Source organism: Equus quagga, chromosome 6, assembly GCF_021613505.1.
Source record: "Equus quagga isolate Etosha38 chromosome 6, UCLA_HA_Equagga_1.0, whole genome shotgun sequence".
Classification (NCBI taxonomy): domain Eukaryota; kingdom Metazoa; phylum Chordata; class Mammalia; order Perissodactyla; family Equidae; genus Equus; species Equus quagga.
The window spans coordinates 33,716,780-33,743,840 of NC_060272.1; the positions used below are offsets into that span (position 1 = coordinate 33,716,780).

The following is a 27,061-nucleotide window of genomic DNA, read 5'->3' on the forward strand; positions in this document are numbered from 1 at the left end:
TGACCAATGTAACAGGAGAAGAAAAAATATGAGACTAGAAGCAAAGAGACAAAGCTGTCATTATTTGGAGATGACTTGATCTACAGAGAAAAATCAATCAACCTGTGGAATTAACAAGACTTGAGTTCTCAAATTGAAGATAAACTTCTCAATAGAAGACAAAGTTCTATACTAACCAATTAGAAGACATAACTGAATAAGATACCATTGAGAGCAGCCACAAAAACTATGAAGTTCCTAGATTTAACCTCATTAATAAGAACTTTATCTGTAACTTTAAAAACATATTAAAGGCGTAAAGGGGTACATTTCTATGGTGACAGATAAAAACTAGACTATTGGTGGTGAACACAATGCAGTCTATACAGAAATTGATACATAACAACATACACCTGAAATTTACACAATGTTATAAGCCAATATGACCTCAATAAAATAATTTTTAAAAAATATATTAAACCAACATTAAAGAAGACTTGGAAAATAAAGAAATATACCCTGTTCATAGATGGGAGAAAACATGATAAAGATACCAATTCTTCCCAAATTGATCTAGAAATTCAAGCAATTTCAATCAAATACTACCTGGATTATTTGAAAAGCTCTCTAATTCCAAACTTTATATGGCAAAATAAAAGTTTACAAATACGTGAATCAATTTTGAAAGACTGCGGAAAGAAGAGATTCATACTACCTGATAGGTGACATACCTCAACGTCAATAAAAAACAGTGATACTGGTGCAGCAATAGACAAACAAATAAATAATAGAGAACTCAAAAACAGACTTGTGTGTATATGGATCTGCATAAACGTTCAAGTAAGTAGCAAAGAAGGAAGGAACAGATTATTCAGTATATGCTGCCAGGAAAACCAGAAGGAAAAAACAACAGTGCCGTAAAAGGTGGACTACTACTTCTTACCGTGTACAAACAGAAAAGCCAAATGGATTGACAACCCAAATGTGAATGCAAAATCATAAACGTATCAGAAGGATATATAGAAGAATATCTTTATGGTTTAATGAACCACAAAATTTTTAACCGTAAAACAAGAATGTATGAATATGACATCAAAGTAAATAATTTCTGTTCAAGAAAGGAGACCACAGAACCATTGTAATAGATAGGTGAAGGCTTAGAGAAGATTCTTGGAACATCTAAATATAACAAGGGATTCTATCTAAAGTATACAGAGAACTTTAACATATCGGTAAGAAAACAATAAGAAATCCAGTAACCAGTGGAAAAATGATAGGAGAAGGCCATTCATTGAAGTGGAAACTCAAACAGGTATGTGAAGAGATGCTCAACCTACCAATCAGAGAAATGCCTATTAAAACAACACGAGCCAGCCTTTGAAGGTGACTGCATCACCCTCAGGAGAATCTGATTCACTGTGTGGGTGAGTATTCTTCCTCCCTTCTACTCAGCACGGATCTGGATCATAAAATCTGACAGTTTGCGTTTTCTTCAAAGACTATAGCCCAGGACTTTCAGAACTATGCTCCAGGTGTTTCTTTGCTGGATCATTAAATTGACTGCTGGTGTCAGTAAAACACACATGCACAGTACAACCATGCACACTTTACACCCATGAGATCTGCAAAAATTACCAAACTAGATAATATCAGTGATGATGAGTATACCAGTTTGCTAGGGCTGCTGTAACAGGTACCACAAACTGAGTGGCTTAGAATAGCAGAAACCTATTGTTTCACAGTTCTCAAATGAAGTCGTCCAAAATCAAGGTGTTGGCAAGGCCATGCTCCCTCTGAAACCTGCAGGGAGAGGGTCCTTCCTCACCTTTGCCAGTTTCTGGTGGTTTGCTGGCAATCTTTGGGATCCTTGGCCTGCAGACACATCACTCCAATTCTCCATCTTCACATGGCTGTCTTCCCGCAGTGCATGTCTGTCTTTGTGTCCAAATTTACCATTCTTATAAGGATACCAATCATACTGGATTAGGGCACACTCTAATGACCTCATTTTAACTTGATTACCACCCTAAAGACTTATTTCCAAATACGGGTCACAATCTGAGGTACTGAGTGTTAAAATTTCAACCTATCTTTCAGGGAGGGCATGATTCAACCCATAACCGTGAGGACAGAACATAAGAAAACGGAAACTCTCATCCAGCACTAGCAAGTGTGTAGCTCTGGGGACCTTCTGGAGGGCATGTAGTTAATGGTGAAAATAAATGTGTATATATCCTCTGGTCCAGCAATCTCTCTCCTGAGTATATACCACTGCGCAGGTTAACAAGTTTGAGGATGTTTATCACAGCACTGTTTGTGTACATGGTTAATTCTTCAAAAACAAAGCTCAGTGAAAAGAGAAACAGAATGAGATCTAAAACATGTAAGTTTATAATACATACATACACACCCAAAAAAAACACCATCTATTTTATAAGGACACAAAAGGTTATGGACCGATCAAACATATTAGAATGGTTGCCTACATGGAAAAAGGAATTGGGAATAAAAGGGAGAAAAAAATAATACAAAGGGCTCTTGTATACCATGAGCACACACCATGAACTAAAAAGTGTCATTAATTCTATTCTCTAGACCTGAGATGCAAAATAGAAGGACAGGAAATGGGGGCCGGCCTGCGGTCAAGTGGTTAAGTCTGCGCTCTCTGCTTCAGTGGCCCAGGGTTTCACTGATTCGGCTCCTGGGCTCAAACCTAGCGCCACTCATCAAGCCGTGCTGAGGCGGCATCCCACATAGCAGAACTAGAAGGACCTACAACTAAAATATACAACTATGTACTGGGGGGCTTTGGGGAGAAAAAGAAAAGAAAAAGAAAAAAAGATTTGCAACAGATGTTAGCTCAGGTGCCAGTCTTTAAAAAAAGAAAAAAAGAAAGAAAAAAGGACAGGAAAATGTACTAAAAGAACATTATATAGTGTTATAATATAATTATATATATAATATTATATATAACATTATATAATAAACAAAATATAATGTCCATGAAAAAATTAAGACAAAGCTTAAGCTCACTAAAGCTTATTTTTATTTTTTTTCCTCCCCAAAGCCCCAGTACGTAGTTCTTTATTCTAGTTGTAAGTCACTCTAGTTCTTCAATGTGGGATGCTGGCACAGCATGGCTTGATGAGTGGTGTGTAGGTCCGTGCCCAGGATCCACAGTGGCGAACCAGGCCACCGAAGCAGAGCACACAAACTTAACCACTATGCCACCGGGCCGGCCCCCTAAAGCTTTTTTTTTAAATGATACTTAATAAAGATTACTTGCAGGTGACAAAAACTTTAGTAATAATTTCTATCTCCAAACAATGACAAGTGTCTGTGAATAGGATATTATTTTTATTTTTATTTAATAAAATTTACTTGTCTACCAATACTACTGAAATTATCAGGGTACAAGTGGTAACAGATTTGTTTTTCTCAAATAAAGGTGATAGAGGAGTTATTTGAAACAGTCACATCAAATCTCCCTCGTATTTCTTTGGTGTAACATATATATCACAATTCACGAGCTTCCCTATCCTCATAATCCACATTAACCTGTCCAAGAAAACTGCTGAGTGATCAAGAGAAAGTTGGGTTTATACAAGAGGACGCAACTAAGGAATCAAGCACGATTCAGATGTGACAGTGTCATTCTTTACTTAGACTCTTGGAGAATATTCCTCCATAATTATACTACTTCAACTGTATTTTATCATTCCGATTCACCGTACTGCCTCATTTCATTAACTAATCCTTTGGAATAAACTACACTCTCCTCATTATGCTCCCCCAACAGCACCCAGAACATCATGCTGCTCACAGTAAACTGTGCATGCTCCTCAATTTCTGATAACACAATTACAACTACCATTTCCCAACACACAGCTCCCTGTAGGAAAAAAAACAATCAAAATAATAATTAAGTGTAACTTTTCAAGTACTACGTGCAATTACATTTTTAAAAATTACATTGTGCCAAAAAATATTTGGAGAAAAAGTCTAGACTCAGGAACAGGATTTCTCAACTTCTGCACTATTGGCATTTGGGGCCACACAAATGCTTGCTATGGGGGCTGCCTCGTGAACTGTAGGATGGATAGCAGCATTGCTGACCTCCACCCACTGGAAATCAGTTGTACTCCCTACCAGAGCGGTGACACCAAAAACGCCTCCAGACAGTCCCAAATGTCACCTGGGGGACAAAAATCACCTCTAGTTGGGAACTAATACTCTAGAAAAATAAGACTATCATTTTGGCCCAAAATTCACACAGAGCAGTATAATATTAAAGTGTTGCCTGGTTTATCCTTGGGCTGTTGATTCAAGAAGAGAAGAGAAAAGGAGGATCGTGAAGTCTAAGTTCACAGGGCGGGTCCTCAAAGAGGCTGCCAACGTGCCAGTCTTGAACTAAGCTCTTTCATAGCCAACAGAATTGATGTAACCTTTCCAATAGCCACACATCTTACATCCAAACGAAACTTGTTGGCCAGGATTTCTCTCCACTGGCTCTAACTATAAACGTCCCATAGTCTATAACCACAGGCTAAAGATGGCATCTCAGAAATCATAACTATGACAACCTCTTAATACAAAAAATACGACTGCATTTACTCCAAAGTCATAATTTAAGAGAAAATCTTACAATGCAGTTTTTGCAATGTAAAAACATGATTATGCGCTAAAAAATACTGAAGTCAAAAAAAACTTTGTAACGTATTTCAAAGGTGAATAATCATTCTGAAGTGCCAGAAAAATGCTCGAAAACATGATAAATATTAATAGTGAATCTATAGAAAGCCTAAAACATTTTTAAATATACCAGGAGGTGGCAGTATATAAAATGCAGCCTTCCTTCCTCTCCCAACTTCAAACCCAAGCCATACACCTCCCCCAAGCCCTGAGTTCCAGGCAAGGTGTTTGGCCCCCAGAGAGTAAACAAGAGAGCTACTGCAGGACCATCTCCCCTTCAGCACGAGACCTGGAGGACGAACAGTGGAAGAGCCCCAGGGTGAGGCTCTGGCCACAGTGGCTCCCAGGGACAAGGGACGCACAGACAGACCTGGATCCCTAAGGGAGTAACAGTATCAGTTTGCACGGCCCCAGGATGAGAGCCCCAGGTAGAAATATGCCCCCTCCACACAAGGGCAGAAGCGCATAAAGAAACCTCAGAGCAGAGAACTTTCCTGCTGGTGTCTCCAGAAAGAACAAGGAGCCACCTGCAGAGTCACTGGCCGCCACATAGACAGAAACTACTGAGCCTCCAGCACACAAGGTAGCCCAGAAACCGGACCTGGGCTGCAATGAGGAGACAAGGAAAAATAGCCACATACCTGCAGGGGTCCAGCAGCCAAAGAAAGACAAACAAAAATCTTCCCGACTCCTAATGAATTAGAGCTATTAGAGGTCCCAGGTGACAACTTGAGCAAAAAACAAGCACCTCAGGAAATTCAAGTCAATACCAAAAAGAAAATCATTTTTGTAACCAAAAATTACATATAATCCATGAACTTCAAAAAATTAGCAATGAACTGAAGCATCACCTCTACCAAGTTCAGAGGCCTCAAAGAAATATCAACTACTAAAAAACGATAAAAAGACAGAAATCATGAAAAGACTGGGGAGAGCTGTAAGAACCCTAAATGCAAACAAAAGGAGTTGCAAAAAAGATGTGAGATGATAACTAAACAAATAGAATTAAGACCACTACGCATTAACTGATTAGTGCAATCTACATCTCATTTTCCTAAGGTCAAGTTGTGAATTATCTGCTGACTAATGATGCCAGAATTGCAGGACTAAATTTGCTAGAATAATAGAAAACCACGGGCTTTGTCCTCAGAGACTTGGGGTATACTCCCGTTAGCCACAAAATACCAGAGTCATTACAGACTGCTTCCAGTTATACTGATGGCTTTCCTTCTCTTACTCAGCATTTCTTCCTTCCAGAAGCTACATATCTAAGTCGCTAAGTCTCATGTCTCACTCAATAAGAATTTATAGTATCAGTATTACGTGCAAAACACTAAACTCGTTCAACATTTTTTCTTTCCAGAAATTTCTGAGCCATTGTCATGGCTCCAAGCACTGGGCTTGGTTCATCCTGGGTAGCTTGGTATCTCTCTCGAGAAGTTTGTGGCATAAGGTACAGCATGGTGACTATAGTTAATAAATACTGTGTTGTATATTTGAAAGCTGCTAAGAGAGTAGCTCTTAAAAGTTCTCATCACAAGAAAAAAAATGTGTAACTATGTGAGGTGATGGATGTTAACTAGACTTATTTTGGTGATCATTTCACAATATGTACATATATCAGATCGTGTTGTTCATCTTAAACTAAAACAAAGTTATACATCAATTTTATCTCAATAAAACTAGAAAAATAAATCTTACATCTTCATTAACTAAAAAACAAAAAAGAAAAGCTTGTAGCAAAGACAGATAAATTATAAGAAGTGAAGTGCCCAGGAGTGTCGTTCTTGTTTAAGGAGACATTCACAGAAGGAGCATCATTGGAAGCAATTATGATGTCGCAGAAAGGACCCCAGGACTGAAGCCAGGATCTGGGTGTACAGCTTGCTCTTCCCTGGGCAGGTTACTTAGGCTATCTGATCTTCAGTTTTCTTACCTGTAGAATGCAATTGTTTGAAGTGACTGAAACAGAGGTACTCAATATATGTTAACTTCCTTTTTTTCCCTTGAAGGAACAAGTTTTGTCAGAGGTTTAAGAAAAGAAACTCATTTATTAAGTATCTATTACATGTTAGGTATTGTTCAGTTTTTCCCAGGTGAAGGAAAGAGTGTGTGCAAAAGCCGGGCTGTGAAAGGCATGGATGAGGCGGTGATTCTGTGTCTGAATTGACTTCTAGAACGATTAAGTTTATGACACATTACTAGCATAGACATTGGAACATAAAGCAGAAACTGTACCTCATCTATGGCTTTAGTTTACCTTTCTTATGCTCATTTTCCACCTGTCCTGCATTCACTATTTGTGATTTAGTTTTTTGCCTTTGTGATTTAAATTTTGCCTCATTACAGTGTGTAGATTTCAGATTTATATAAAGCCCTCTCAATTCGATTTTATAATAAGGTAGAGTTTTTAAAAAATTTAAGTAAGGTGGCATTTATTTTACATATGTGAAATTACACCTCAGTAATCATTGTACCCTTCATTCGATCCATGCATTTCTAATCTTTTATTCTATGATGTACGTCTAAAATGTATACATACACTGGACTTCTGGCTAAGTACAAAGAACTGGCGGCACATTTCTCTCCATTGCCTCCCAAAACCCCAACAAAACGACAGCATAGAAATTTAAAGCATTAACCCACAAGGAAAAAAGGACTCAGAAAAGAGACAACGGTAGAAGAGTACTTTGAACAAACCTTTGGAAGACAAAAAGCAGATGGAAGAATGGTAACTGACTCAGCAGAATGAAGGAAATTTCAACTTCAGGACATGCAAAGGGACAGGCAAATTCCCCTAGAAAAGACTCAGAGTCTACTGGCAACAGGTCCTTTGAGTAGGAGAGGGGTAGTGAGAAAGAGAGGAAGATGACTGTGTACACAGAGACAGTAGGAAATCCAGAGAGCAGTCAGTCAAGGATCACCAGAAGTTTAAAAGAAACTTCCAACTTAAGAGTCCAAAGCCTAAAGGGAACAAACAGAAAAAGAACTTGGAAGAAATAGAGACAATGCAGGGAACAAGAAAAAGAACTATAGTAATATAACATCCTCAGAGAGCTAATACACTAGATTGCAATCATAACAAAGCAAAATGCTATGAGAAAGGAACAAATAGAAAATAAGTGTGGCAGAAGCCAGCTGGTGGCACAATGGTTAAGTTCATGTGCCCCACATCGGCGGCCCCGGATTCATGGCTTTGGATCCCGGGCACAGAACTACACACCAGTCATCCAGCCATGCAGTGGCAGGATCCCACATACGAAACAGAGGAAGATTGGCACAGATGTTAGCTCCGGGCCAATCTCCCTCAACAAAAAAAAAAAAAAAGAAAGAAAAGAAGTGTGTCAGACACTGCATTGTCAACCTCTTCTGCCTTAGCAATGGAACCCCAATACTGTTGGAAACAGCGATGTGTCCAGCTAAAAACATTTTCCAGATTCCCTTACAGATAAGGGCAACCACTGAAAAGTAAGTAGAAATATTTAAGTGGGCTTTCAAGAAAGTTCTCCTTTATGGCACTAGCAGAATTTCCTTGTGGGTCTTCAACTTGATCTCCTTATGGCCTGGACTAGACACAAGAGAGATGTTTGACACTTTTCAGTCCTAGATCACACCAAATGCTCAGGCACTGGCCACATCATAAGCTTGTGCCTCAAAATGGCCCACCCAAAACACAATTTGCCCCCAAAAGTGTTTCAGTTTTACACAAAATTTTAACATCACGTTGGCCGTTACAGGCACAGAGAGGGCTGCTGTAACTAATTTGAATAATGAAACCTGAATTTTAAATGACTTGGTAATCATCAAGGAGCCAGAAGCTCATCTGGAATGTATTAAGTCAAGTAGATTCATTTCCTTACACAAAAAGGATTACTGTAAATTGCAGTGTGGCTGTCAACCACATTCTTTTCCCAGAACTAAGGCCAAATTTCAAAAGCATCAGCTACTTGGCAAGTTATACCTTTCAGGACTTACAAGCATTTTCCAAGTCTAAAAATGTTTGCAAATTGGCTTAAAAACAGGCAGTTGTATAAACTTTATCCTTTGAATAAAACATCTAAAAATGCATTTCCTTTCTTCATGGAAACTATAAAAGCTTCTCTTTTCTAAAATACCTCATTAGGCCCATTTTTAGTAAGACATCATAAAACTTCCTTCTTCAAAATATCTTACACTTGCCTCTTCCAAATTGAATACAGCAGAAAAGCTAAATTAATAAGACGACTCAAAGACACATGAAACACGAAAAGTAACTTAAAGGGTCAAAAAGATGCACAAAGAACAAAGAATAATTGAGATAACAGTAACGTATAGAGATCTGAAAAAACAATTTATATGAAAAGAAGAAACTTAATATATTGCCTCTACATATGCTACGCTCAAATCTGAAACTTCAAATAGACAGTAGTGAAACAGAAGGGAGCAGTGAGTACAAGGACATGCCAGTATTTTCAACAGTGAGGTAAATATGGAATTCTTTTCCTTCAATTTAAAAGGTCTCAGGCAAGTTGACCATCCTTCCATTGATGGGAAAGAACTGATGGCAAAGCAGTGCTAAAATGAGCACGAGGATCCATAGAGAGAAGAAGATGACAGAAGTACCCTCAAGAAACAGAAGCCATTACTTGTAAGGCATTTGTTCATTCCAACCTCGATTTCTCATAGATGAAAGGATTTTTATTACAGCTTAAGAACAATATAGAAGGAACTTAAGAAAAACCCATATTCACAAATCAGAGGTTAGAATAAAAAGCAAGTTATCTAACTGCATTGTGGAATACACACACGCACACAACCTTAAAAATTAGTGATTCCAAGAAAGACAAAAAAGTCATCATTTAATAATCTATTTTCTGATTATACACAGATTTAGTAGAATAATAATAATAATATGGGCACTTACCATTTGTTAAGTACCTACATATATCCCACATTGTTTTTTCTAAACCACATCACCACCTTGCAATCCTCATTTTATAGTTGTGGGAATTGAGGCTGAGAAATGCTACATGTCTTGTGCACGTCACACATTTTACTCTGGGACTGGCCATGTAAGAGCTATGCCTATGCAGTATTACCCCAATCCTGTCATTCTTGCCACTACACGATGCTAGAACACAGAAAAGAAACAAAGACATGATGTGCCAAGAATGTACGCTTTCATGGTGACTATTTATATCTATATTTAAAAGTTAGAAATGTTTTATTTCCTTTCTTATTATCATCTGTTTCCAGATTAATATGACTTTAAATTTCTTAGAGTCACTAAATCAAAACTATTAAGATACATTTATTCTAAACATTAAAAATATCTTCACCAGCTTACTGTCAGCTTAAACCGCTGGGGACAGGAGAGACATTACCCCTGTTTAGGAAAGAGAAAATAAATTCAGATTAAAGTGACTTCCAGATGATCTTTAGCACATCAAGGTCACAGATTTCTAAAATATAGTAGTGTGCTTCAACTTTAGTACTTTGTACAGCAGACCGCAATGATTCCTTCAGACCTGTCGGCCTAGAGTATACTTCCATTAAATATAAATATTATCCAGTAATGTATGCTTGGGGCAGGGAATGATTTTGTTAACACAAAGACAATATCGATTTCTTGGTACCTCTTCCTACCTCTTCTCTCATGGTACACCTGCCCCTATACTGATTTTCTAGAAGGATCTTCTGCAGCTTGGTTTGGCTCCCACACGAACACTCTAAAACTGTACTTTCAAAATGTGAGAGACAGTTCTCTTGCCAAACTCAATGGCCTTGTTCCCATTTTTTCTTCCCTTGATCACTTCTTTTAGCCCTGAACACTATTGATAATCATTTTCCTCTCAACCTTTCACGGAACCAAGGCTTCCCTTAGGATCCCTAACACATCCGTCGTCTTCTGCCTAGCTTCTTGACCACAGCCTCCCTTTGCTCTTCCTGTTCTCTTAACAGAAGACAATTCCCAAGGCTCAGTCCTTGATGCCGTATGGGATATGGCCTTTCTCCTCCACTGACCCATTCTCTCCCATGGGTTCCAAGACCACCTGACAAGGCATTTACAGAAAAATTTCAAATCCTTTATCCACAATTTGGTTTTGCAATTCTCATTACCTTTGAATAAGTACCTTCCACACTAAGTAGAATACTAGCTTCATTGTCTTGCCAACAAGACAATCCAATGGACTCCTGCTCATGCTAGTATCACCTCCACTCATCTCAAAAGGCTTCCACATTACTTTCCACTTATCATCTTTCTGGTCCTGCTCAAGAAGGACCTTCTCTAATAGCTTCCAAATGCTTTTCCCATCCTCAAACTGCCTACAGATTTGTTGTCCAATGTGTTCACTTTGGTTCCCATGCTGCCCTGTGACTGTCTCCTCCCTGTCATGACAAGCCCCAGAAAGAACCACCATGGCAAGTGCCTTCACCATTCCCTTCCTTACCCCACATACACTGCCTCTAAGCCCATCACATCCCAACAGCAGGAAGTTCTTCACATCTTAGTGTGAATTTACACAACATTTTATATTGAGTCTAAGCACTTTCCAATGCTTTTTAACTTAGCTCCAACAGTGAAATAAGAACAAATGAGAGAGGCAAAGGCAGACATACAAAATAGCTAATAGCAAAACAGAGTGTATACATGCCAAAAGAGTAGGTACAGCTATAAAAGAGGGAGAGGAAGGTGAATGAAGTGGTTGAGAGCTTGAGTTTTTCTGTCAGAAAAATCTAATTTCAAATACTGGTTCCATCAGTATTCGCTGTGTGGTGTTGGGAAAGAAACTGAACTTCTCTGAGCCACTGTTTTCTCATCTGTAAAAAAAAATTGTATTTATAAAAAGAACAATATCACTTAATCCATATGACAGCTAGGAGGAATAATTGAAAAAACAAGTAAAGAGAAATTCACTTTACATCAAAACAGACAAGGAGTTTCATCTTCCCTTTTCTCTTCATTTCTAAACAAAACTCAGTTTTTCTTGGGGGGTTTTTTCTGCTTTTTCTCCCTAAATCTCCCGAGTACATAGTTGTATATTTTAGTTGTGGGTCCTTCTAGTTGTGGCACGTGGGACGCTGCCTCAGCATGGACTGATGAGAGGTGCCATGTCCGCGCCCAGGATCCAAACCAGTGAAGCCCTGGGCCACTGATGGGGAGCATGCGAACTTAACCACTCGGCCGTGGGGCCAGCCCCTCCACTGCTCAGTTTTATGTGCCATTTCAGAATGATTCCTGAAAAAACTGGCATAAAGTGGAGCACTCTGAAAGCATGAGGTAGGCCTCTGATGTTTGAGTTGGGGCAGAAGGGAGAAATGTTCTTGTTCTCAAATTTTTGATTATTTTCTTTTATTTCAAAACAGGGTAAAGCTATTTCCTACTTCACTGTCTCCCATTAGCATCTGGATACAGTCAATGCTGAAGCTGGAGGACCCCAATCCGTGAACCATGAGATCCTTTCCATGACTAATATCCCTAAGTTTCACGATAACGTACTGTCCCCAGGGCAGGATATTCAGCTAAGAAGGCTCATCTTCAGATTTTCTGGGATGTTTATTATCTTATGATATTTGCTTACCTTTGCTTCTTTACAAGGATGAACAAAGTCCATTTCTCATGGTTTAAACTCGCTTTTTTTAAAACATGCTTTGAACTTGCTCAATCTAGAACTGAACTTGAAGAAAAACAAAACAAAAATCTAATATAATAAAACCAACTTCTCTTGTTGAGTGAAGCACAGCCAGAAAGGCAGTCAAAAGAGAGGGTTAAAAAGATTTCAAGTACAAAGAATTAAAAGACATTTGTTCGTCCATCCATTTATTTATCCAACAGAATATTTATTGAGTGCCTACTAAATACCTGACGCTATTCAAGGCTTGAAAACAAATTAAGCCCTTGCATATAAGGCACTTATATTCTACTGGGAGTAAGAGTCAAAGAAAAAAATATACAAAAGCAAGTGATAACAAGTACTATGAAATACAAGAGTATGGAGTGACAAGAGGGGTTATTACATGGGGGCGGGGAGAGTATCAGTTAAGCTGAGACCTGAATAAGTGAAGGAAACGTACTCACGCAGAAGGAACAACGCAAAAGCCCTGAAGTAAAAACCTTCTTTGCACATTTAAGGAATAGCAGGAAGCCAGCATGACTGGAGCATGATAAGCAAGAGGAAGAGTGGGAGCAGAGAAGAGAGAGGCAAGCAGGGAACAGGTCATGGGGGGGCCCCACAAACCATGGTTTAAAAATTCAGATTTTACTCTAAATGTAATGGATAGCCATCATGGGGGAAGCAGAGGGCACAGTCAGATGTATAGTTTCTGGTTTACATTTTTAAAAAGGAATCTGGCTGTTACTTTGGAAGCAGCGAGCTGATAGTGGATGAGGCAAGAAGCAGTCCGATTCTGGTTATATTTGAAGACATAGCAAGCCAGATTTCTTGACAGACTGGACGTGGAGTATGATCAAAACAAGAGTTACTAATGACTTCAATGTTGGGGACTTGAGCAAGTGGGTGAACGGCAGTTCCATTTACTAAGAAGGGAAACACTAGGGGGATGAGTAGGTAGGTGGTAGGGAGGGGAAGGAACTAAGTGTTTTGTTTTGAACAAAGCGTGAGGTGCCTATTTGACACACAACTGAGTATCTTGACTAGATATATATATATGAGGTTAGAAGCATCATCAGGGTCAGGAATACAAATATGGAAGTCATTAGCATATAGAAGGTGTATAAAGCTATTTATTTAATAATATCTGCTAGAGAGAGATTGTAGACAAAAAAGAACATTTGGGAAGATAAACCCAGGGACACTCTAATATTTACTGATCAAAATAATTAGGACGATTCAGCGAAAGAAAATCAGAAACATCAAGTAAAATGGGAGAAAAACCCAGAGGGCAATTGCAAGAAATATTTCAAGAAGGAAAGTGTGACCAACTGTGTCTGACGCTGTTGATAGATTGACAATATTTTCCTTGGACAACAGGGTAAGCTCCAAATCGATTACATATTCCTCAAGAAGTAAAGGCAAAATGTTTGCTTATTTTCTCCTTCCTCAGGTAGAATGAAAGACTTTAACGTCTAACGAGATTCCAGAATCAAAGTTTATACAGAGGTTGGCAATGACTGCCCTTCCTTTGGATGTTATGAAATGGTGGTCTAACAAAAGAATTCAGATATTTCCTTCCCAGCTCATTCATCTAAGTCAAATTTTAATCAAGTTAAGAAGACAAAATCTTCTACTGTGGTCTTTGCTTCAGTACTTACATGTCTAAAACACTAACTAGAAAGTATCCTCATCAAAAACATGACATATATTTCTAAGCACTGTACAACAACAGTGTGTAGAATTTTTGGCATGCCATGGACTACTGAAATATAGGTCATATAAGAGAAGAAATTGATACTTTTGTAAATTTGTCTTATAGAAGAAACTAGTTAAATTTATCTCCTACTCTAGCTCAAAGTATAACTCAATGTCACCATAGAAAAACGCTTACCTTTCATATTACTTTAAATGGTTTATTGAGCACTAATCCATCCACTTAGATATACCAGAACATATAAATCTAAAGCATGCAATTGCTCAAGAGTGGCTATCAGCAGTTGCACAGCTTATCTAATACTTGATCGTCATGTGCTTTCCAGGCACTAACATCACAAGATAGAACGTGTTGGGGTGTGCAGGACTTGTCATCAACGGAAACTAGCTAATCTTACAGCTTTCAATGGAATGAGGACTGAGAGCCCATTCTCTTCCTGATTTACTACAATTTACTAACCAGCATCACTCTTGGGCACCAGAGCATAGAGACTAAGAGGTAAGGCTGTGGAGTCAAAGTGCCTGGGTCCAAACCCCTAACTTCCCCTTACTAGCCTTGAGCAAACCTCTCACCCCTTTTTCCTCATCTGAAAAGAACACCCTTGGATAATAAGAGTCTTTCATCATAAGGGTATGTGGGTATAATGCACCTACCACACGTCTCGCACAAGGTGGAAAAAAAATATCAGTTGTTTTCATTGTCAATCACTTTCTCTTGTAAAACCTTCATTAGTAGATAACTCATTATTCAAATCAGCCCATTCTGGTGTAGGACAGGCTCCTTATTTATAGAAGGGTCTTTAAAATACTTGAGTCAAAAGCCTCATTGTGACGAGTTATTACCAGTTCTGCCCCCAGAACTCACACAAAATTTTTTCTAACCTCTCTCCTTTTGACAATCCCCACTGTACTTAAAGAAACAAGGTCTAGCACTGTGCACCATCACCTACATGCACTCAAGCACCAAACCGAGAATCCTGTACCCAGGAGTTAGAACCAGTCTTCAAGCATCCTGCCAGGGAGGATTTTACAGTCTGGAAAGGCTGCTTACGGGGCTGTGATGTGACTCATCTATAGAATTTGCTAATACCCATCTCCTCAGAGCAAAGTGGCAGACTGAGTGTGTTAAACCTTCTCGCACAGTTGTGCATATACGACAGCTATTATCCTTATTAAGAGCTCTGAGCACATCAAAAGTGTTTTTAAAGAAATGCACCCAATAATTATCTTCCGAAACTAAAGAATAAACACAGGTATGCATAATTTATCATTTCCTAGGGCTCAAATACATTTGTGACAGTTAACAGGCTTACAGAGATCAGCAAACATCAATTAAATAAGCCAACCTCTTGATTGGACACAAAACACTAATTTAGTCAAGAAGCACTTGAGAACTTTCTGTCGGGGATGGTAGGACACAGGAACAGCAGCGACAACTCAATGTGCAGATGGTAATAGATGAAATAGTTCACCTACAAAGTCTACTTTTCTACAAACTAAAAGAGTCAGGCAAATTTGTCGATACTGCTTGTTTTTCTTAACTAATATTCTCAAAACTAGCGCTTTTCCCTAACTCAAATACTAGTATGTTGAGAAGCAGTTTAAAAAGGAAGGGGGGTAAAAGGAAACGGTCAGTCCCATCAGCAGTCCCTTACTAGCCAAAGCACTCTTGGCATCCAGAGAGACCGCGCTAGAGCACTGCATGGAAGGACAAGAACCAAACAGACTAGAGGAATCTGCATCCTCCCTGCCGCACACTCAGAACATCAGCCCTCTCAGTCAAGGAGAAGCTTTAACAATTTCTGTGCTTTACAAATGGCTGAAGAGACATTAAGGTGCTCTGCTTAATCAAAACGGCCAGTTGTTCCATTCTTCATCTCATAATTTTGTTGAAAACCCAAAAGGCCTATCTCCAAACGACCCAAAGAGAAAAACAAAACAACACACGAGATACTTCCTTAACAGCCCTACCATGCCTACGACCTTGGAGACTCGCCTCACCAGGCCAGGGGCCGTCTAAGCCTTTTGTGATCTCATGTAGAGGAGACAGAATCCTCCTTGTTTCAGTTTCATCCTTCCTCGCTGGAGGAAACCCAATGAGTCATCTGTTCGATAAATGTTTAACATCATTAGTGATCTGAGAAAAAGCAGAAAACACGCCTCTTTCACCTATTTATTTAGAAGGAAAATGCAAATGACAATTCTCAATTCTGGCCAGAATATGGAGAAGCTGGAGCCCTCAACGCCTGTTCATAGTTGCAAATTAGCACGAAGCTTTCAGAGAGTTACTTGGTGATGTGTATCAAGAACCAAAAAATCACTCATTCCTTTTGGCCCAGAGGGTGCACCTCTCTAACTGGTTCAAGGACACTCTGTTTTATTAAAGGTACAAGCTCTTTGCAATTTCCCCTACTTTAAGAAAAGGTCCGTTTCTAGCGTTCAGTGCATCAGTACATTGGAAGGATCCAGAATGACTGATACTGTGGTGGAATACTCCCAGTTCCTCAGGAAATACCTTGCCATATCTGTTTACACTCCCTGGAGTCAGGCTATTCTAACGCCATCCCTGCCCTGGTTCCTATTTGTGTGTATCAGTTCCTTCCCAAGAGGATTTTGGGAACTCCCTCATCTCCTGCCATCCCTCCTGTCCTAGGATCTTTCTTATTCACCATATGAAGAGGTTGTGTTCAAGAAATAGTAAAATGCTGCACAAAGAAAAACAAACATATTGAATCAAGACAGTTCATGGCTGTTCAAAACTACCCTGAGAAACCTATGACGCTAGAAATCAGAAGAGTGGCTGCCTACAGGAGGGGTGGAGACTGATGTGTCCTTCTGGAAGGGAACGTTTTTGAGTGATAAACACGTCCTATATCTTGGGGCTAGCCCCGTGGCCAAGTGGTTAGGTTCGCGTACTCTGCTTCAGCAGCCCAGGGTTTCGCCAGTTCCAACCCTGGGCGCAGATGTGGCACCGCTCATCAGGCCACGCTGAGGCAGCGTCCCACGTACCACAACTAGAAGGCCCCACAACTAAAATATGTGCAGCTATGCACTGGGGGGCTTTGGGGAGAAAAAGGATAAATAAATAAAATCTTTAAAAAAAAAACACTACTTAAAAAAAATGTTCTATATCTTGATTAGGGTGCCAGTTACATGGGGATATACCTTTGACAAAACTCCTGCAACCGCACACTTAAAATCTGTGCCTTTCACTGCATGTAAACTTATCTGAGGAAAAATAAACTACTCTGAGCAACTTCTGAAAGTTGTGCTGTATGCGACTTCAAGATCTCACAAGTCATAAAGCCACAGTGCCCCAGCCCCCTGGGCAGACGTGTTAGGCCCACTCCAGCCTCCTCTGTGAGTTTGCCTGACTCACCGGGCAGACTCAGGCTGCCTCCTAAATGCCATCACTAGACATTGTGCAAACTTCCATTATAGCAATTATCTGATGGCGCTGCCGGGTTTATTTGCATGTCTGCCCCTCAGGGGGTGTGCTTCTGTTCTTGAGGTCCAGAAAAGAGGTTGAGATTTGGCATTTGAATCAATAAGCCCGACAAGTGCCAGTACAGAGTAGGCATATAATAGGCATTTTTTTTGGATAACAAAATGACTGAATCCAAGTCCCCATGAGGGAAACCATTAAATAGAAGGCAGGAGTAGAGTGACATGACTCAGGAACCAGGTTGGAGCAGAGGAGGAAATGCTAAGTAAATAGGCAAGTAGATGCTGGCATGCAGATGAAGGCACATCTTGTTGCTGGTCCCAGCCAAACAACTGGCCAAGCAACGAACTCAGCTTTAGATACTGAAGCAAATTTCCACTGGGAGAAGGAAGAAGTTCTGCTCCTTAAAATCCTACTTTTAAATTTTGCTAAAGCTACAGCCTTAAAGACTGTCCTTTCATTCAACAAGCATTTACCAGGCACCACGCCAAGTCCTCGAGCAAAAGATAAGATACTGTTCCTGCCCTCAGTTAGTTCATAGTCTAATAAGGAAAAACGGACGGATTTAGACCACAGAGTGCAAAAAGAAAGATCTACATGAGCAATACAGGAGAGGAAGGAATGGGTGGGGGTGGAGGTTTGGTGGTTCAGAAAAGGCTTCAGAGAAAAGTGGACTTTAGCCCCAGTGTGGAGGAATGATGAGGCATCATGAGTGTCGGGTAAGCAAGGAATAACGAGCACAATAGCCTGCAGACGAGAAAACAGCATCCTGCGCTGGGGACACGCAAGCAAGGATTAGGGAGCGCTAACTGCTCTGCAGTCAGCAACTCACTTAACTAGCACAACCACCATGGGAGGTTCAAAGAAGATCCTGAGGCCTGCTGGATTTCAGCAGCAGAGAGCCAGGACCAGAGCAATGACTTGATTACAAAACTGTGCACTTTTTTTTTTTCAGTTTTATTGAGATATAATTGACATACAGCTCTGTAGAAGTTTAAGGGGTGCCGTATAATGACTTCACATGCACATATTGCAAAACAATCACCACAGAAAGCTTAGTTAATATACATCTCCTCATATAGTTACACACAAATTTTTTTTCCCTTGTGACGAGAACTTTTAGAATCTACTCTCCCAGCAGCTTTCAAATGTACCACACAGAAGTCATCGTGAATGGGATGAAGGCGGTCAAGATGTACAAACTCCCATTTACAAGAAAAATAAGTACTAGATATGTAATGCACAAAACTGTGCTCTTAATCTCTCTGCTATCTGGCAACTATGCAAATAGTTATGGAGAAAATGACCCCGAAAAGACAGATATATAGGTAGAGACCAGATTGTAAAGAGCTGTGAACGCTATGCTTCACAGCATAATGTAAGAATTACGGACTTTAAAGCTTTTCACAACTTCTAGAAAACAAGGAACTAACAAAATCACGTTTATATTTTGAAAAACTTATTTTGGCTGCAACAGCTAGTATAAGAATCGCTTCCTAACAGTTAAAAATTTTAACAAATTTTACCATCATAGTATTTTCAAGTTTAATATCTGTTAGCAGAAATTATATATCATTACCCAAAATGCTTCTACGAATTCAGTAACACTTTCAAATGAATGTTTTTATCACTCTACACACATTTGGAAAGCAACAGGACAAATCCATGAGACCTTCATTTAGTTGACAGACGACACCGCTCCACACTAAGGATTCATGTGCACCAAGCAAACGCTTTCACACCAGACCACAGGTTGGAAACCTCTAGTAGAAGGGGTGCAGTTTGCAGAGAAAGAGGGAAATCACTTAGAACTATTTTGCTGTTATCAACGGGAGACCCACAGAGTGCAATGCTTTAACAATGCAGCACCCAAGGTAAACCAAGAGGCTGACCAGCACACCCCTGAAGGATAAAAGGGGGCAGGTGGAGAAACAGACCAACGGGAAGTAACCAGGGAAGCATCCATATTCTGGTGCCAGGCTTGGCCCTGAGCTCAAGTTGGCATCCCTTCAGTCCTTCTACAGGGTGACAGCAATGCTAAAATAATCAAACCCAGAGATATGAGGAAGAGCAGATGCATGGCAAATGATTTAAGCTAGCCTGTGAGCCGTAAAAATTACTACTGTATTTAAACTTCAACCTAGATAGCAACATTAACTCACAGACTGGAACCTGGTCACCAACCAAGGCAATGAGCCATATACCCAGTTTTCAATCTCATTGGTATTCTGTCTGTTTACTACAAGGCTTTTTAATGCCCCAAAACAGAGAGACAGAGGCAACTATTAGGTAAGAAAATGAAAAGGTGCTGCAGAAAAGACCAAAATTAGAGTCCAGGCTGTACTTTCTACCACTTCATCAGCCCCTCCATGACCTTGCTGGAATCAAGCTTCCCCTCTGCCTTGCCTTCAGACCATTACATGATTTGGGCTAAACCGATGTTTAATCATAAGCCAGCTCTGCTACATTATTAATATTCCAAACAGTATTTCCAACCAGATAATAATCCAATATCATTACATGGAATTACCTTAGAGGGTAGCATTCCTACATTTGTTTTGAATTGAAATATTAAACTAACCAGAAGTAAGTACATATACACTCCTAAGTATCCAACAACAATTTGAAAGAAACAAAAAAAAGAGTTATAAAATGATAGTAATTGGTAGAATAACAACCACTAGCCCTCAATTCACCCTTTCTCCCCCCTCTCCCAAAATAAAATAAATAAAACTTTCACTTTGGTTGTGGCAATAATACATTAGCTGTTTAAAAAGACAGATGGAGGGGCTGGCCCCGTGGCCGAGTGGTTGGGTTCTTGCGCTCCGCTGCAGGCGGCCCAGTGTTTCGTTGGTTCGAATTCCTGGGCGGGGACATGGCACTGCTCATCAAACCACACTGAGGCAGCGTCCCACATGCCACAACTAGAAGGACCCACAACGAAGAATATACAACTATGTACTGGGGGGCTTTGGGGAGAAAAAGGAAAAAATAAAATCTTTAAAAAAAAAAAAGAGATGGAGAACGGAAATGGCAAGGACATACTGACATGGACTGTGGTCATCATTCAAAGTTTTACAAGGTTATTAGAGCTTCTTGACCTTGGGTTATTCAAAGCTGCAGCTGAGGATAAAGGCAGTAGCTTATACATAATATACATTTTATATAAAATAACATTATAATACATATATATACACATATACATGAAGGACCCACTTATGCTTCAACATACGTAGAGGAAAGTATGATAGAAAGGGAAACCAGAGCAAGAATATTACCAAGCAGGAGAAAGATTTACACTATAATCTTCCTCACTTTCCAAAATACTTTATAAAATACACTTTAGAATCAATATTTTATCTTCAAATTAGGGGTTCTTAGAGTTAAGAAGCTGTGGCAATGAGAGTCATTCGTTCTGCTTCTTTTGGCAAGAACAATATTTTAAAATACGTGCTTTGGTTGTAAAGGCAAAGCTAAGTAGACAGACAAATTTGGACACTAACTGAAAAACTAAATCTAAGAGTGAACACACTGCTATCACTTCAAATGCCCAAAGTATATGTGAATATGTGAATTATTCACATATCTTCAATGAACGTAACGCCTTGCTCCCTGTGGCACTAGAAAAAAATCACTTAATTTTTATTTCATTAACTAGATTAAAATGATGTGGCAAAGCCTTTAGAAAGATTTGGCTCTCTGCTAATGATGAACACAACACTGTAGAGAGTTGCCAAATCATTGCTGACACTCTTAGATGGGGTGACATGGGAGTGGGAAGATGCTCTATGATATATTTTACCACAAAACACTTCCATCAAGTTTGTTAGATACAAATTTCTCACAGAAATCCCATGCAATTATGATCAAGCTACAACAAACAAGGAATTTTTAGATTTTAAAAGTGTGCATACTAACAAAGAAAAAGGTGTGAATCCATCCATATTCACAGATTTCCTGAAGCAATTACAGACCACGCAGATACAAACTCCACACGGGAGCCATGTATGACCAAAAAATGTCCCTACATTTCTTCCCTTTTCCCTCCCTCCAGCCCAACACTCAAATGCAAAAAGTTCAATTTCTCTTCTAAAATTATGCAGGACAAACACTCCTAATGGAAAATTACTTTGGAAGCCTTGACTTTTCAAAGTTTATGAATGGGGGAAGTTATTTCTCTTAACTACATTGCTGGAATTTTTCCACTCTCATTTCAAGTCAAAATACACTGTTTATTCTTCTCCCTCCCCCTCCAGGCCCTCCGCTCTCACCTAAGTCACCTTCAGACTAGCTTAACGTTTCAGCCCAAAAAAGACACCGAAACCTGATTTCTTAGACCCCCTCCCTACTATCCAGTGGATAATGCTACTCACGTTTCACATTCCTTTAGCGTAAGAAATGCAACATTTAAAGTTTATGCTCTTTATTTTTTCCACATATATACATTTATTTCTTTAAGGACAAATGAATTCTTTTTCAACACTGTTTGCTTTGGTATTCTTGAACATGTTTTTCCCATGGACTAAACGTTAAGCCTAATTATTTTTAAATACGTTGAGAAAGCCAGCACGTGGCATCAATAACTCCTAAATGACTGCAAGGCTGGTGTCGGCAATAATTTTCTAACAAGCAGTTATTCCTGATTCACATCTGCCGGGAAGACTTCTTAACCATCATTTAAAAAGTCGTTTCATACAGTTGAATAACGGCTAAAAGTCCTGGTGTTAACCTTCTACAGATAAACGTAACTCTAAGGCGTTGATGAAGAAACCTCCAAGAGAGCATCTCCTTTTTAATCGGAAAGAAACGAATGGACGATACCGTCTGAGGCACAACTAGGAAATTAACAAGCCTTCAGCGAATGACCCTAGGAGATCTTAGTCTCATCAAAGTCGACTTTGAAGAAGTACAAACCCTGGCTCCCATGCCCTGGGCTCCGGATGCTGCCTGGGAGAAAGCATCTCTCCAGGTGCGCCATAGGTGTCTAACTCCTCCACTCACCCTCCCACAGAACATCCACTTAATATACTGCCCGTGCAGACCTGTGTCAGGCATTCCCACTTGTACCCATGCCAAAGACACGCACCAGAGGACCCAGGGCCAGCTCTTCCCCGCAGAGAGACAGCCCGGGAGTCCGGGTGCCAACGTGGGCTGGCCCACAGGGAGGCGCGGTCCCCAACGCGGGTGGGCCCGCGCTCGACTCTGCCCTGGCCCAGGAGCTTCGGGGGAGCCAGCGAGACCGTCGCAGAGAGCTCAGCGCTAAACTTAGCCGGACGTTAAAGGAGAAGCAGAACTTAAGTCCCCAAAACAGCACAGGCAAACCCGCCGGCTGCGCGCCCGCGACGGTCCTGGAAGGACGCCAAAGCGCGGAGTGGCCGGGCCGCCCGCACCTCGCGACGCCCGCCCCGAGGCCGCAAACTCACGTGGAAAGGAGAGGAGTTAAAGGCACTCACCTCCACCCATCTCTGGGCCTCCGCGAACGCTACGGCGCAGTCGGCCTCGGCCTCCTCCATCCCTTCAAGACTAGGGCAAGACGAGGAGAGAGAGACGCGGTGGGTGAGCAGCGGGACGGGGGTCCCGCGCGCGACTCGGCCGCCGCCCCGGCCGCAAGCCGCCCGGGTGCCCTTTCCCTTTGTTGCGCTCTGCAGCTTGCTAAGGTTTCGCACCTACAAGAACTTGAAGACCTGGCTTTCTCTAAACTCCTGAAAACGACCCCAGGTCCGAGGGGACCTGGCAGCCGGGCAGGGCGCCGGGGGTGGAGAGGGTGACTAGAGGCGGCGCGCGGCACCGGCCGGGACAACTGTTTGGACTTCAAAAGTCGCAGCGCTGCCGCCGCCCTCCCGGAATGGCCCCGCCCCAGTCACCCTGCCGCCCACCCCGGCCGCAGAGTCGCCGCTTCCGTCCGCCCCCCTGCGGCTCCCCGAGGCTCCGGACCGCAGCCGCCTTTGTGGTCAGACTGTCTGGGCGAAGGGATGCCACCGTCCGCCAGGAGGCGGTGGCCCAGGCCACGCTCGCGCTCCCGCGCTGCCCGCAGGGCCCGCAGCCCCGCCCCGAGGGGATGCGCCCCCGCGCCCGCATCCTTCCCGCCTCCGCCCGCCTGGCCGCCTTCCCTTTCCCGGGGCCCCTGGAAGCGGCGTCCTCTCGGCTCGCGGCCGCCCGGCCCGCCTGACATACCAGGAATAGCTGCACACAATTGCACCTTTCCCGGCCAAGAAACTTCCCCCGCTGGGGACGCGGCCCGCCGAGACGCGCAGCCGCCCCGCCCGGCAGGCCCGCCGCCCTCACCTGCCGTCCGAATCCGCAGCGCGCGGCTCCCGCTCCCGCCGAGTCCGCCGTCCCGCCGCGCGCGGGCCCCGCCGCCAGGTACGCGGCGTCCCCAGCCCGAGCCCCCGCCCCCCGCGGCCGCCCGGGCCCTCCCGGCGGCAGGTGAGGGTAGTGGCCTTGGCACGTGCCGCCCATTCCCCCAGCCTGGGCCCGCCCCGCCTCGCCCCGCTTCCAGGTGGGTGAGGCGGAGGGTACCTGCCGCTCCAGCCCCGTCCTGCCGCCGAGGGTTCGAGCTCAGGAGACCTGCGTTCCTCCCGCCCCTCGCCCACTCCGCCCAGTTCTGGCCATTTGACCGACCTCCCCCGTGAGCGTCAAACCTTCCACCCTTTGTGGTTTGGGTACACTCGAGGCAGTGAGGTGCCAGATTATTCAGCATCCGCAGCGGCCCTGGGCAGGTGCGCAGGGCGGGAGGGTCGGAGGTTCATGGGTTGCCTTACTGGGTTCTTTTCAGACACAAAGCAGATCTCCAGAAAGGAACCTGCTTGTCTGTCTAGGCTCCCTGGGACCGCGCTCGATGCTCCTGAAGTCCCATCCAGGCCACACGGTGATGGCGTCACCTTTGGAGGAAGATAAAGATCGGTTCTTATTCCTGTAAAGGAAGCAACCCCCCCTTTTTTTCCTATGATTGTTTGATTTTTTTTTCCTATGAATCTATGATGGTGGATCGTTTATGATGAGAAACAACGATAAACATACAGCAGAGACACTAGTATACGAATAGCTAAAACCTGGCGCCTATGTTTAACAATTGTTTATATTTTGCCTTATTTACTTCCTCACCTTTTTTGCTGAAAAGGTAGATATTATATTTCACCCCAAATATTTCAATATACATCTGGTTTATTAAAGGACACTTTTCTACATAACCATATTACCATTTTCACACCTTCCTAAAGCTAGCAATAATCACCTAGTATCAATTACAGATTGATATCAATACCCAATTAGTATCAATACCCAATTAGTATCAATACCCAATCTAGACCCAGATTCCCCCAACTGATCCCAAAATGTCTTTTAGAGCTGACTTAGACCAGAATCCAAACAATGACCACGCATTGCGTCTGGTTACATCTTTTTAAACCTAGAATAGGCTCCTCCTTCTCCACGCCCCCTCCTCCTCCTTTTTTTAGAATGGCATTGTCTTGTTAAAGAAACCAGGCAGCCTTCTGGGTTTATCTTAGGGCTTCTTATGGTGTCTTCCACATGTTTCTCTTTCCTCTGCATTTCCTGTTACCTGGAAATTAGATCTAAAGGCTGAATTAGAACTCATTTACTCTTCTGAAGGAAGACTTCCCTGGTTTCCTCTGGATTGGGGTGACTTCTAGAGGATGGTTTTTAGTTAGTTTTATTTTCATTCAGTGGCACTGTCTGTAATCAGTGGGTCTGTTTAGAGGAGCTGACAGTTGTTCCTCCTCAAGTGGGAGGCTGTTCACGGGATCATCTCTTTGCCTTCTGGCTACACTAGGATCAGGCCAAACCCGAAATGAGGACAGAGGATGAAAGAAACTGGGAAGATATTTCTTCCTGGCTATTCAAGACCTGTTCTGTTAAATATTTAATGAGTGCTTTACAAGTGCTAGGTGTCATAAGTGATACAAAAATGAAAACATTTTGGACACTGAATCCTATGTATTTCCAGTCCAGTAGAAAGACAGACATTCTGCAAGCTTCATGAGCGTTATTTTTACTGTAGTTACTATGTACATAAACTATATTGTTTAAAGCTACTGTATGTAACTTGGCTTACAGCATTGGGAGTGGCAGCCCAGGATGGTAGGAAGTGCACAGACTTGGGAATCTGAATGCCTAAGATTACCAAGTTACCAAACATTCTGAGCTTCAATTTCCTAATCTGAAAAATATGGTGATGATAACTACTTCAAAGGGTTGTTGTGAGAATTAAATATGATGGTGTAGGTAAAAGCCCAGGGCATTGCTTGGCCTGGAGTAGGCACTTAATAAATGATGGTTATTTCCCGTTAGTCTCTCTCTTACAGTAGTGTGTCAAATATGGATTTTTTCCTAATAAATGAGAATTTCATTTATTTGCTCAAATACTCACATAGAAAGAGCTGTAGGGTATTGCAAACTCTGTTTCACGTCAGTTCAGGCACCAGCCATTTCCGTCTCTTTAGTGTTGCAAATTTGCGACTCAGAAGACCTAAATCCAATTCTTTGCCTGCTAACGTCAGTCATTAGAGTATTGTATCCTTCTGGAAAGATTTTTACAGCTCTGCGGAGAAAGGTAACCTGCCTTAGGAGTTTAAAATGAAATTCACAGCGATAAAACATCAAGAATATTATTTATTTCCCAAAAGAATTTGAGGTGCCTTTCAATATTTAAACAGTACAATTGTCATGTTCTTATACATTAGTGATGAAATGAACTGTCAGTGGGAGACAGTGGTACAATCTTTCTTGAAGGTAATTTGGCAACAAATACTGAAATTTTTTAAATGCCCGTGTTCTATTGCAGCAATTCTACTTCTGGGAATTAACCCTAAGGATACGAGCTAAAATAGAGGCACAAAATGAGCATCTTCTGTGGACTCAGAGATGCACTAACCAAACCTCCCTTTAGGTAAGGAGCATGGTTAGCCAACAGCCTCCAACTGTCAGCCCCTTTGAGGTCGGCCTCAGCTGAGCACAGCCTCACCTGAAGTCATGGGCCTCCCAGAGCAGCCTCATCTGGTGATTGAGTGACCTGAGGTTATAGAAGTCCAGTCATTTCCACTGTATACTGGAAACTCTAAGGAGCCCTTTCCGTGGACATGGGGTCTGTTGAGGCTGCAGGCTAGTGTCATAGCTCACCTTCTCCCTCGATGCTCCCTGCTTCTTCCCTCTTTGCTTCACAGGGGTCAATCCCTAATAAATAGCTTGCACCTCAAATGCCATCTTTCAGCTTCTAGAGGACTCAAACTGTGATGGCAACAAGCATAATTTCTTGAAAAAGAGAATCCCTAAGCAATCTAAACCTCCAACAATAGGGGATGGTGGGGTAAATTATGGTTCTCCCGTAGACTGAAATATTGTGCAGTCATTAAAATGTAAAAGGAGATTCAGTGACACAGGGAGATGTTTAAAAATACATAGCAAAGTGAAAAAAAGCAATATATAAAGCACCCTAATTTGTGATTGTTTCTTTAAAATGTATAAATTTTCCACATAAAACATACTGGGAAAAAAAAAAACCACCTGAATTTTAATGCTGGCTATTTCCAAATGGAGATTTTTATATTTCTCTCTCCTTTACAGGATTTTTTGCAAGAGATATATATATATATTACTTTTATAAATGAAAAAGTTTAGG

At 41.6% G+C, this 27,061-nt stretch overlaps 1 protein-coding gene across 8 annotated transcripts in view; it reads right to left on the reverse strand.

Moving 5' to 3' along the window:
* Positions 1-23,898, reverse strand: part of LMO7 (LIM domain 7) — a 188,817-nt gene extending 164,919 nt beyond the window's left edge. For 3 of the 8 annotated variants that reach the window (XM_046663849.1, XM_046663848.1, XM_046663840.1), the window contains exons 1-2: positions 23,301-23,691; positions 22,878-22,947 (exon numbers count right to left, since the gene is read on the reverse strand). In XM_046663849.1, coding sequence (XP_046519805.1) covers positions 22,878-22,947; positions 23,301-23,596 — 366 coding nt within the window. In that variant the 5' untranslated portion in view covers positions 23,597-23,691. The other 5 variants (XM_046663846.1, XM_046663842.1, XM_046663844.1 and 2 more) reach the window with 4 other exon arrangements.
* Positions 23,899-27,061: the final 3,163 nt, after the last annotated feature.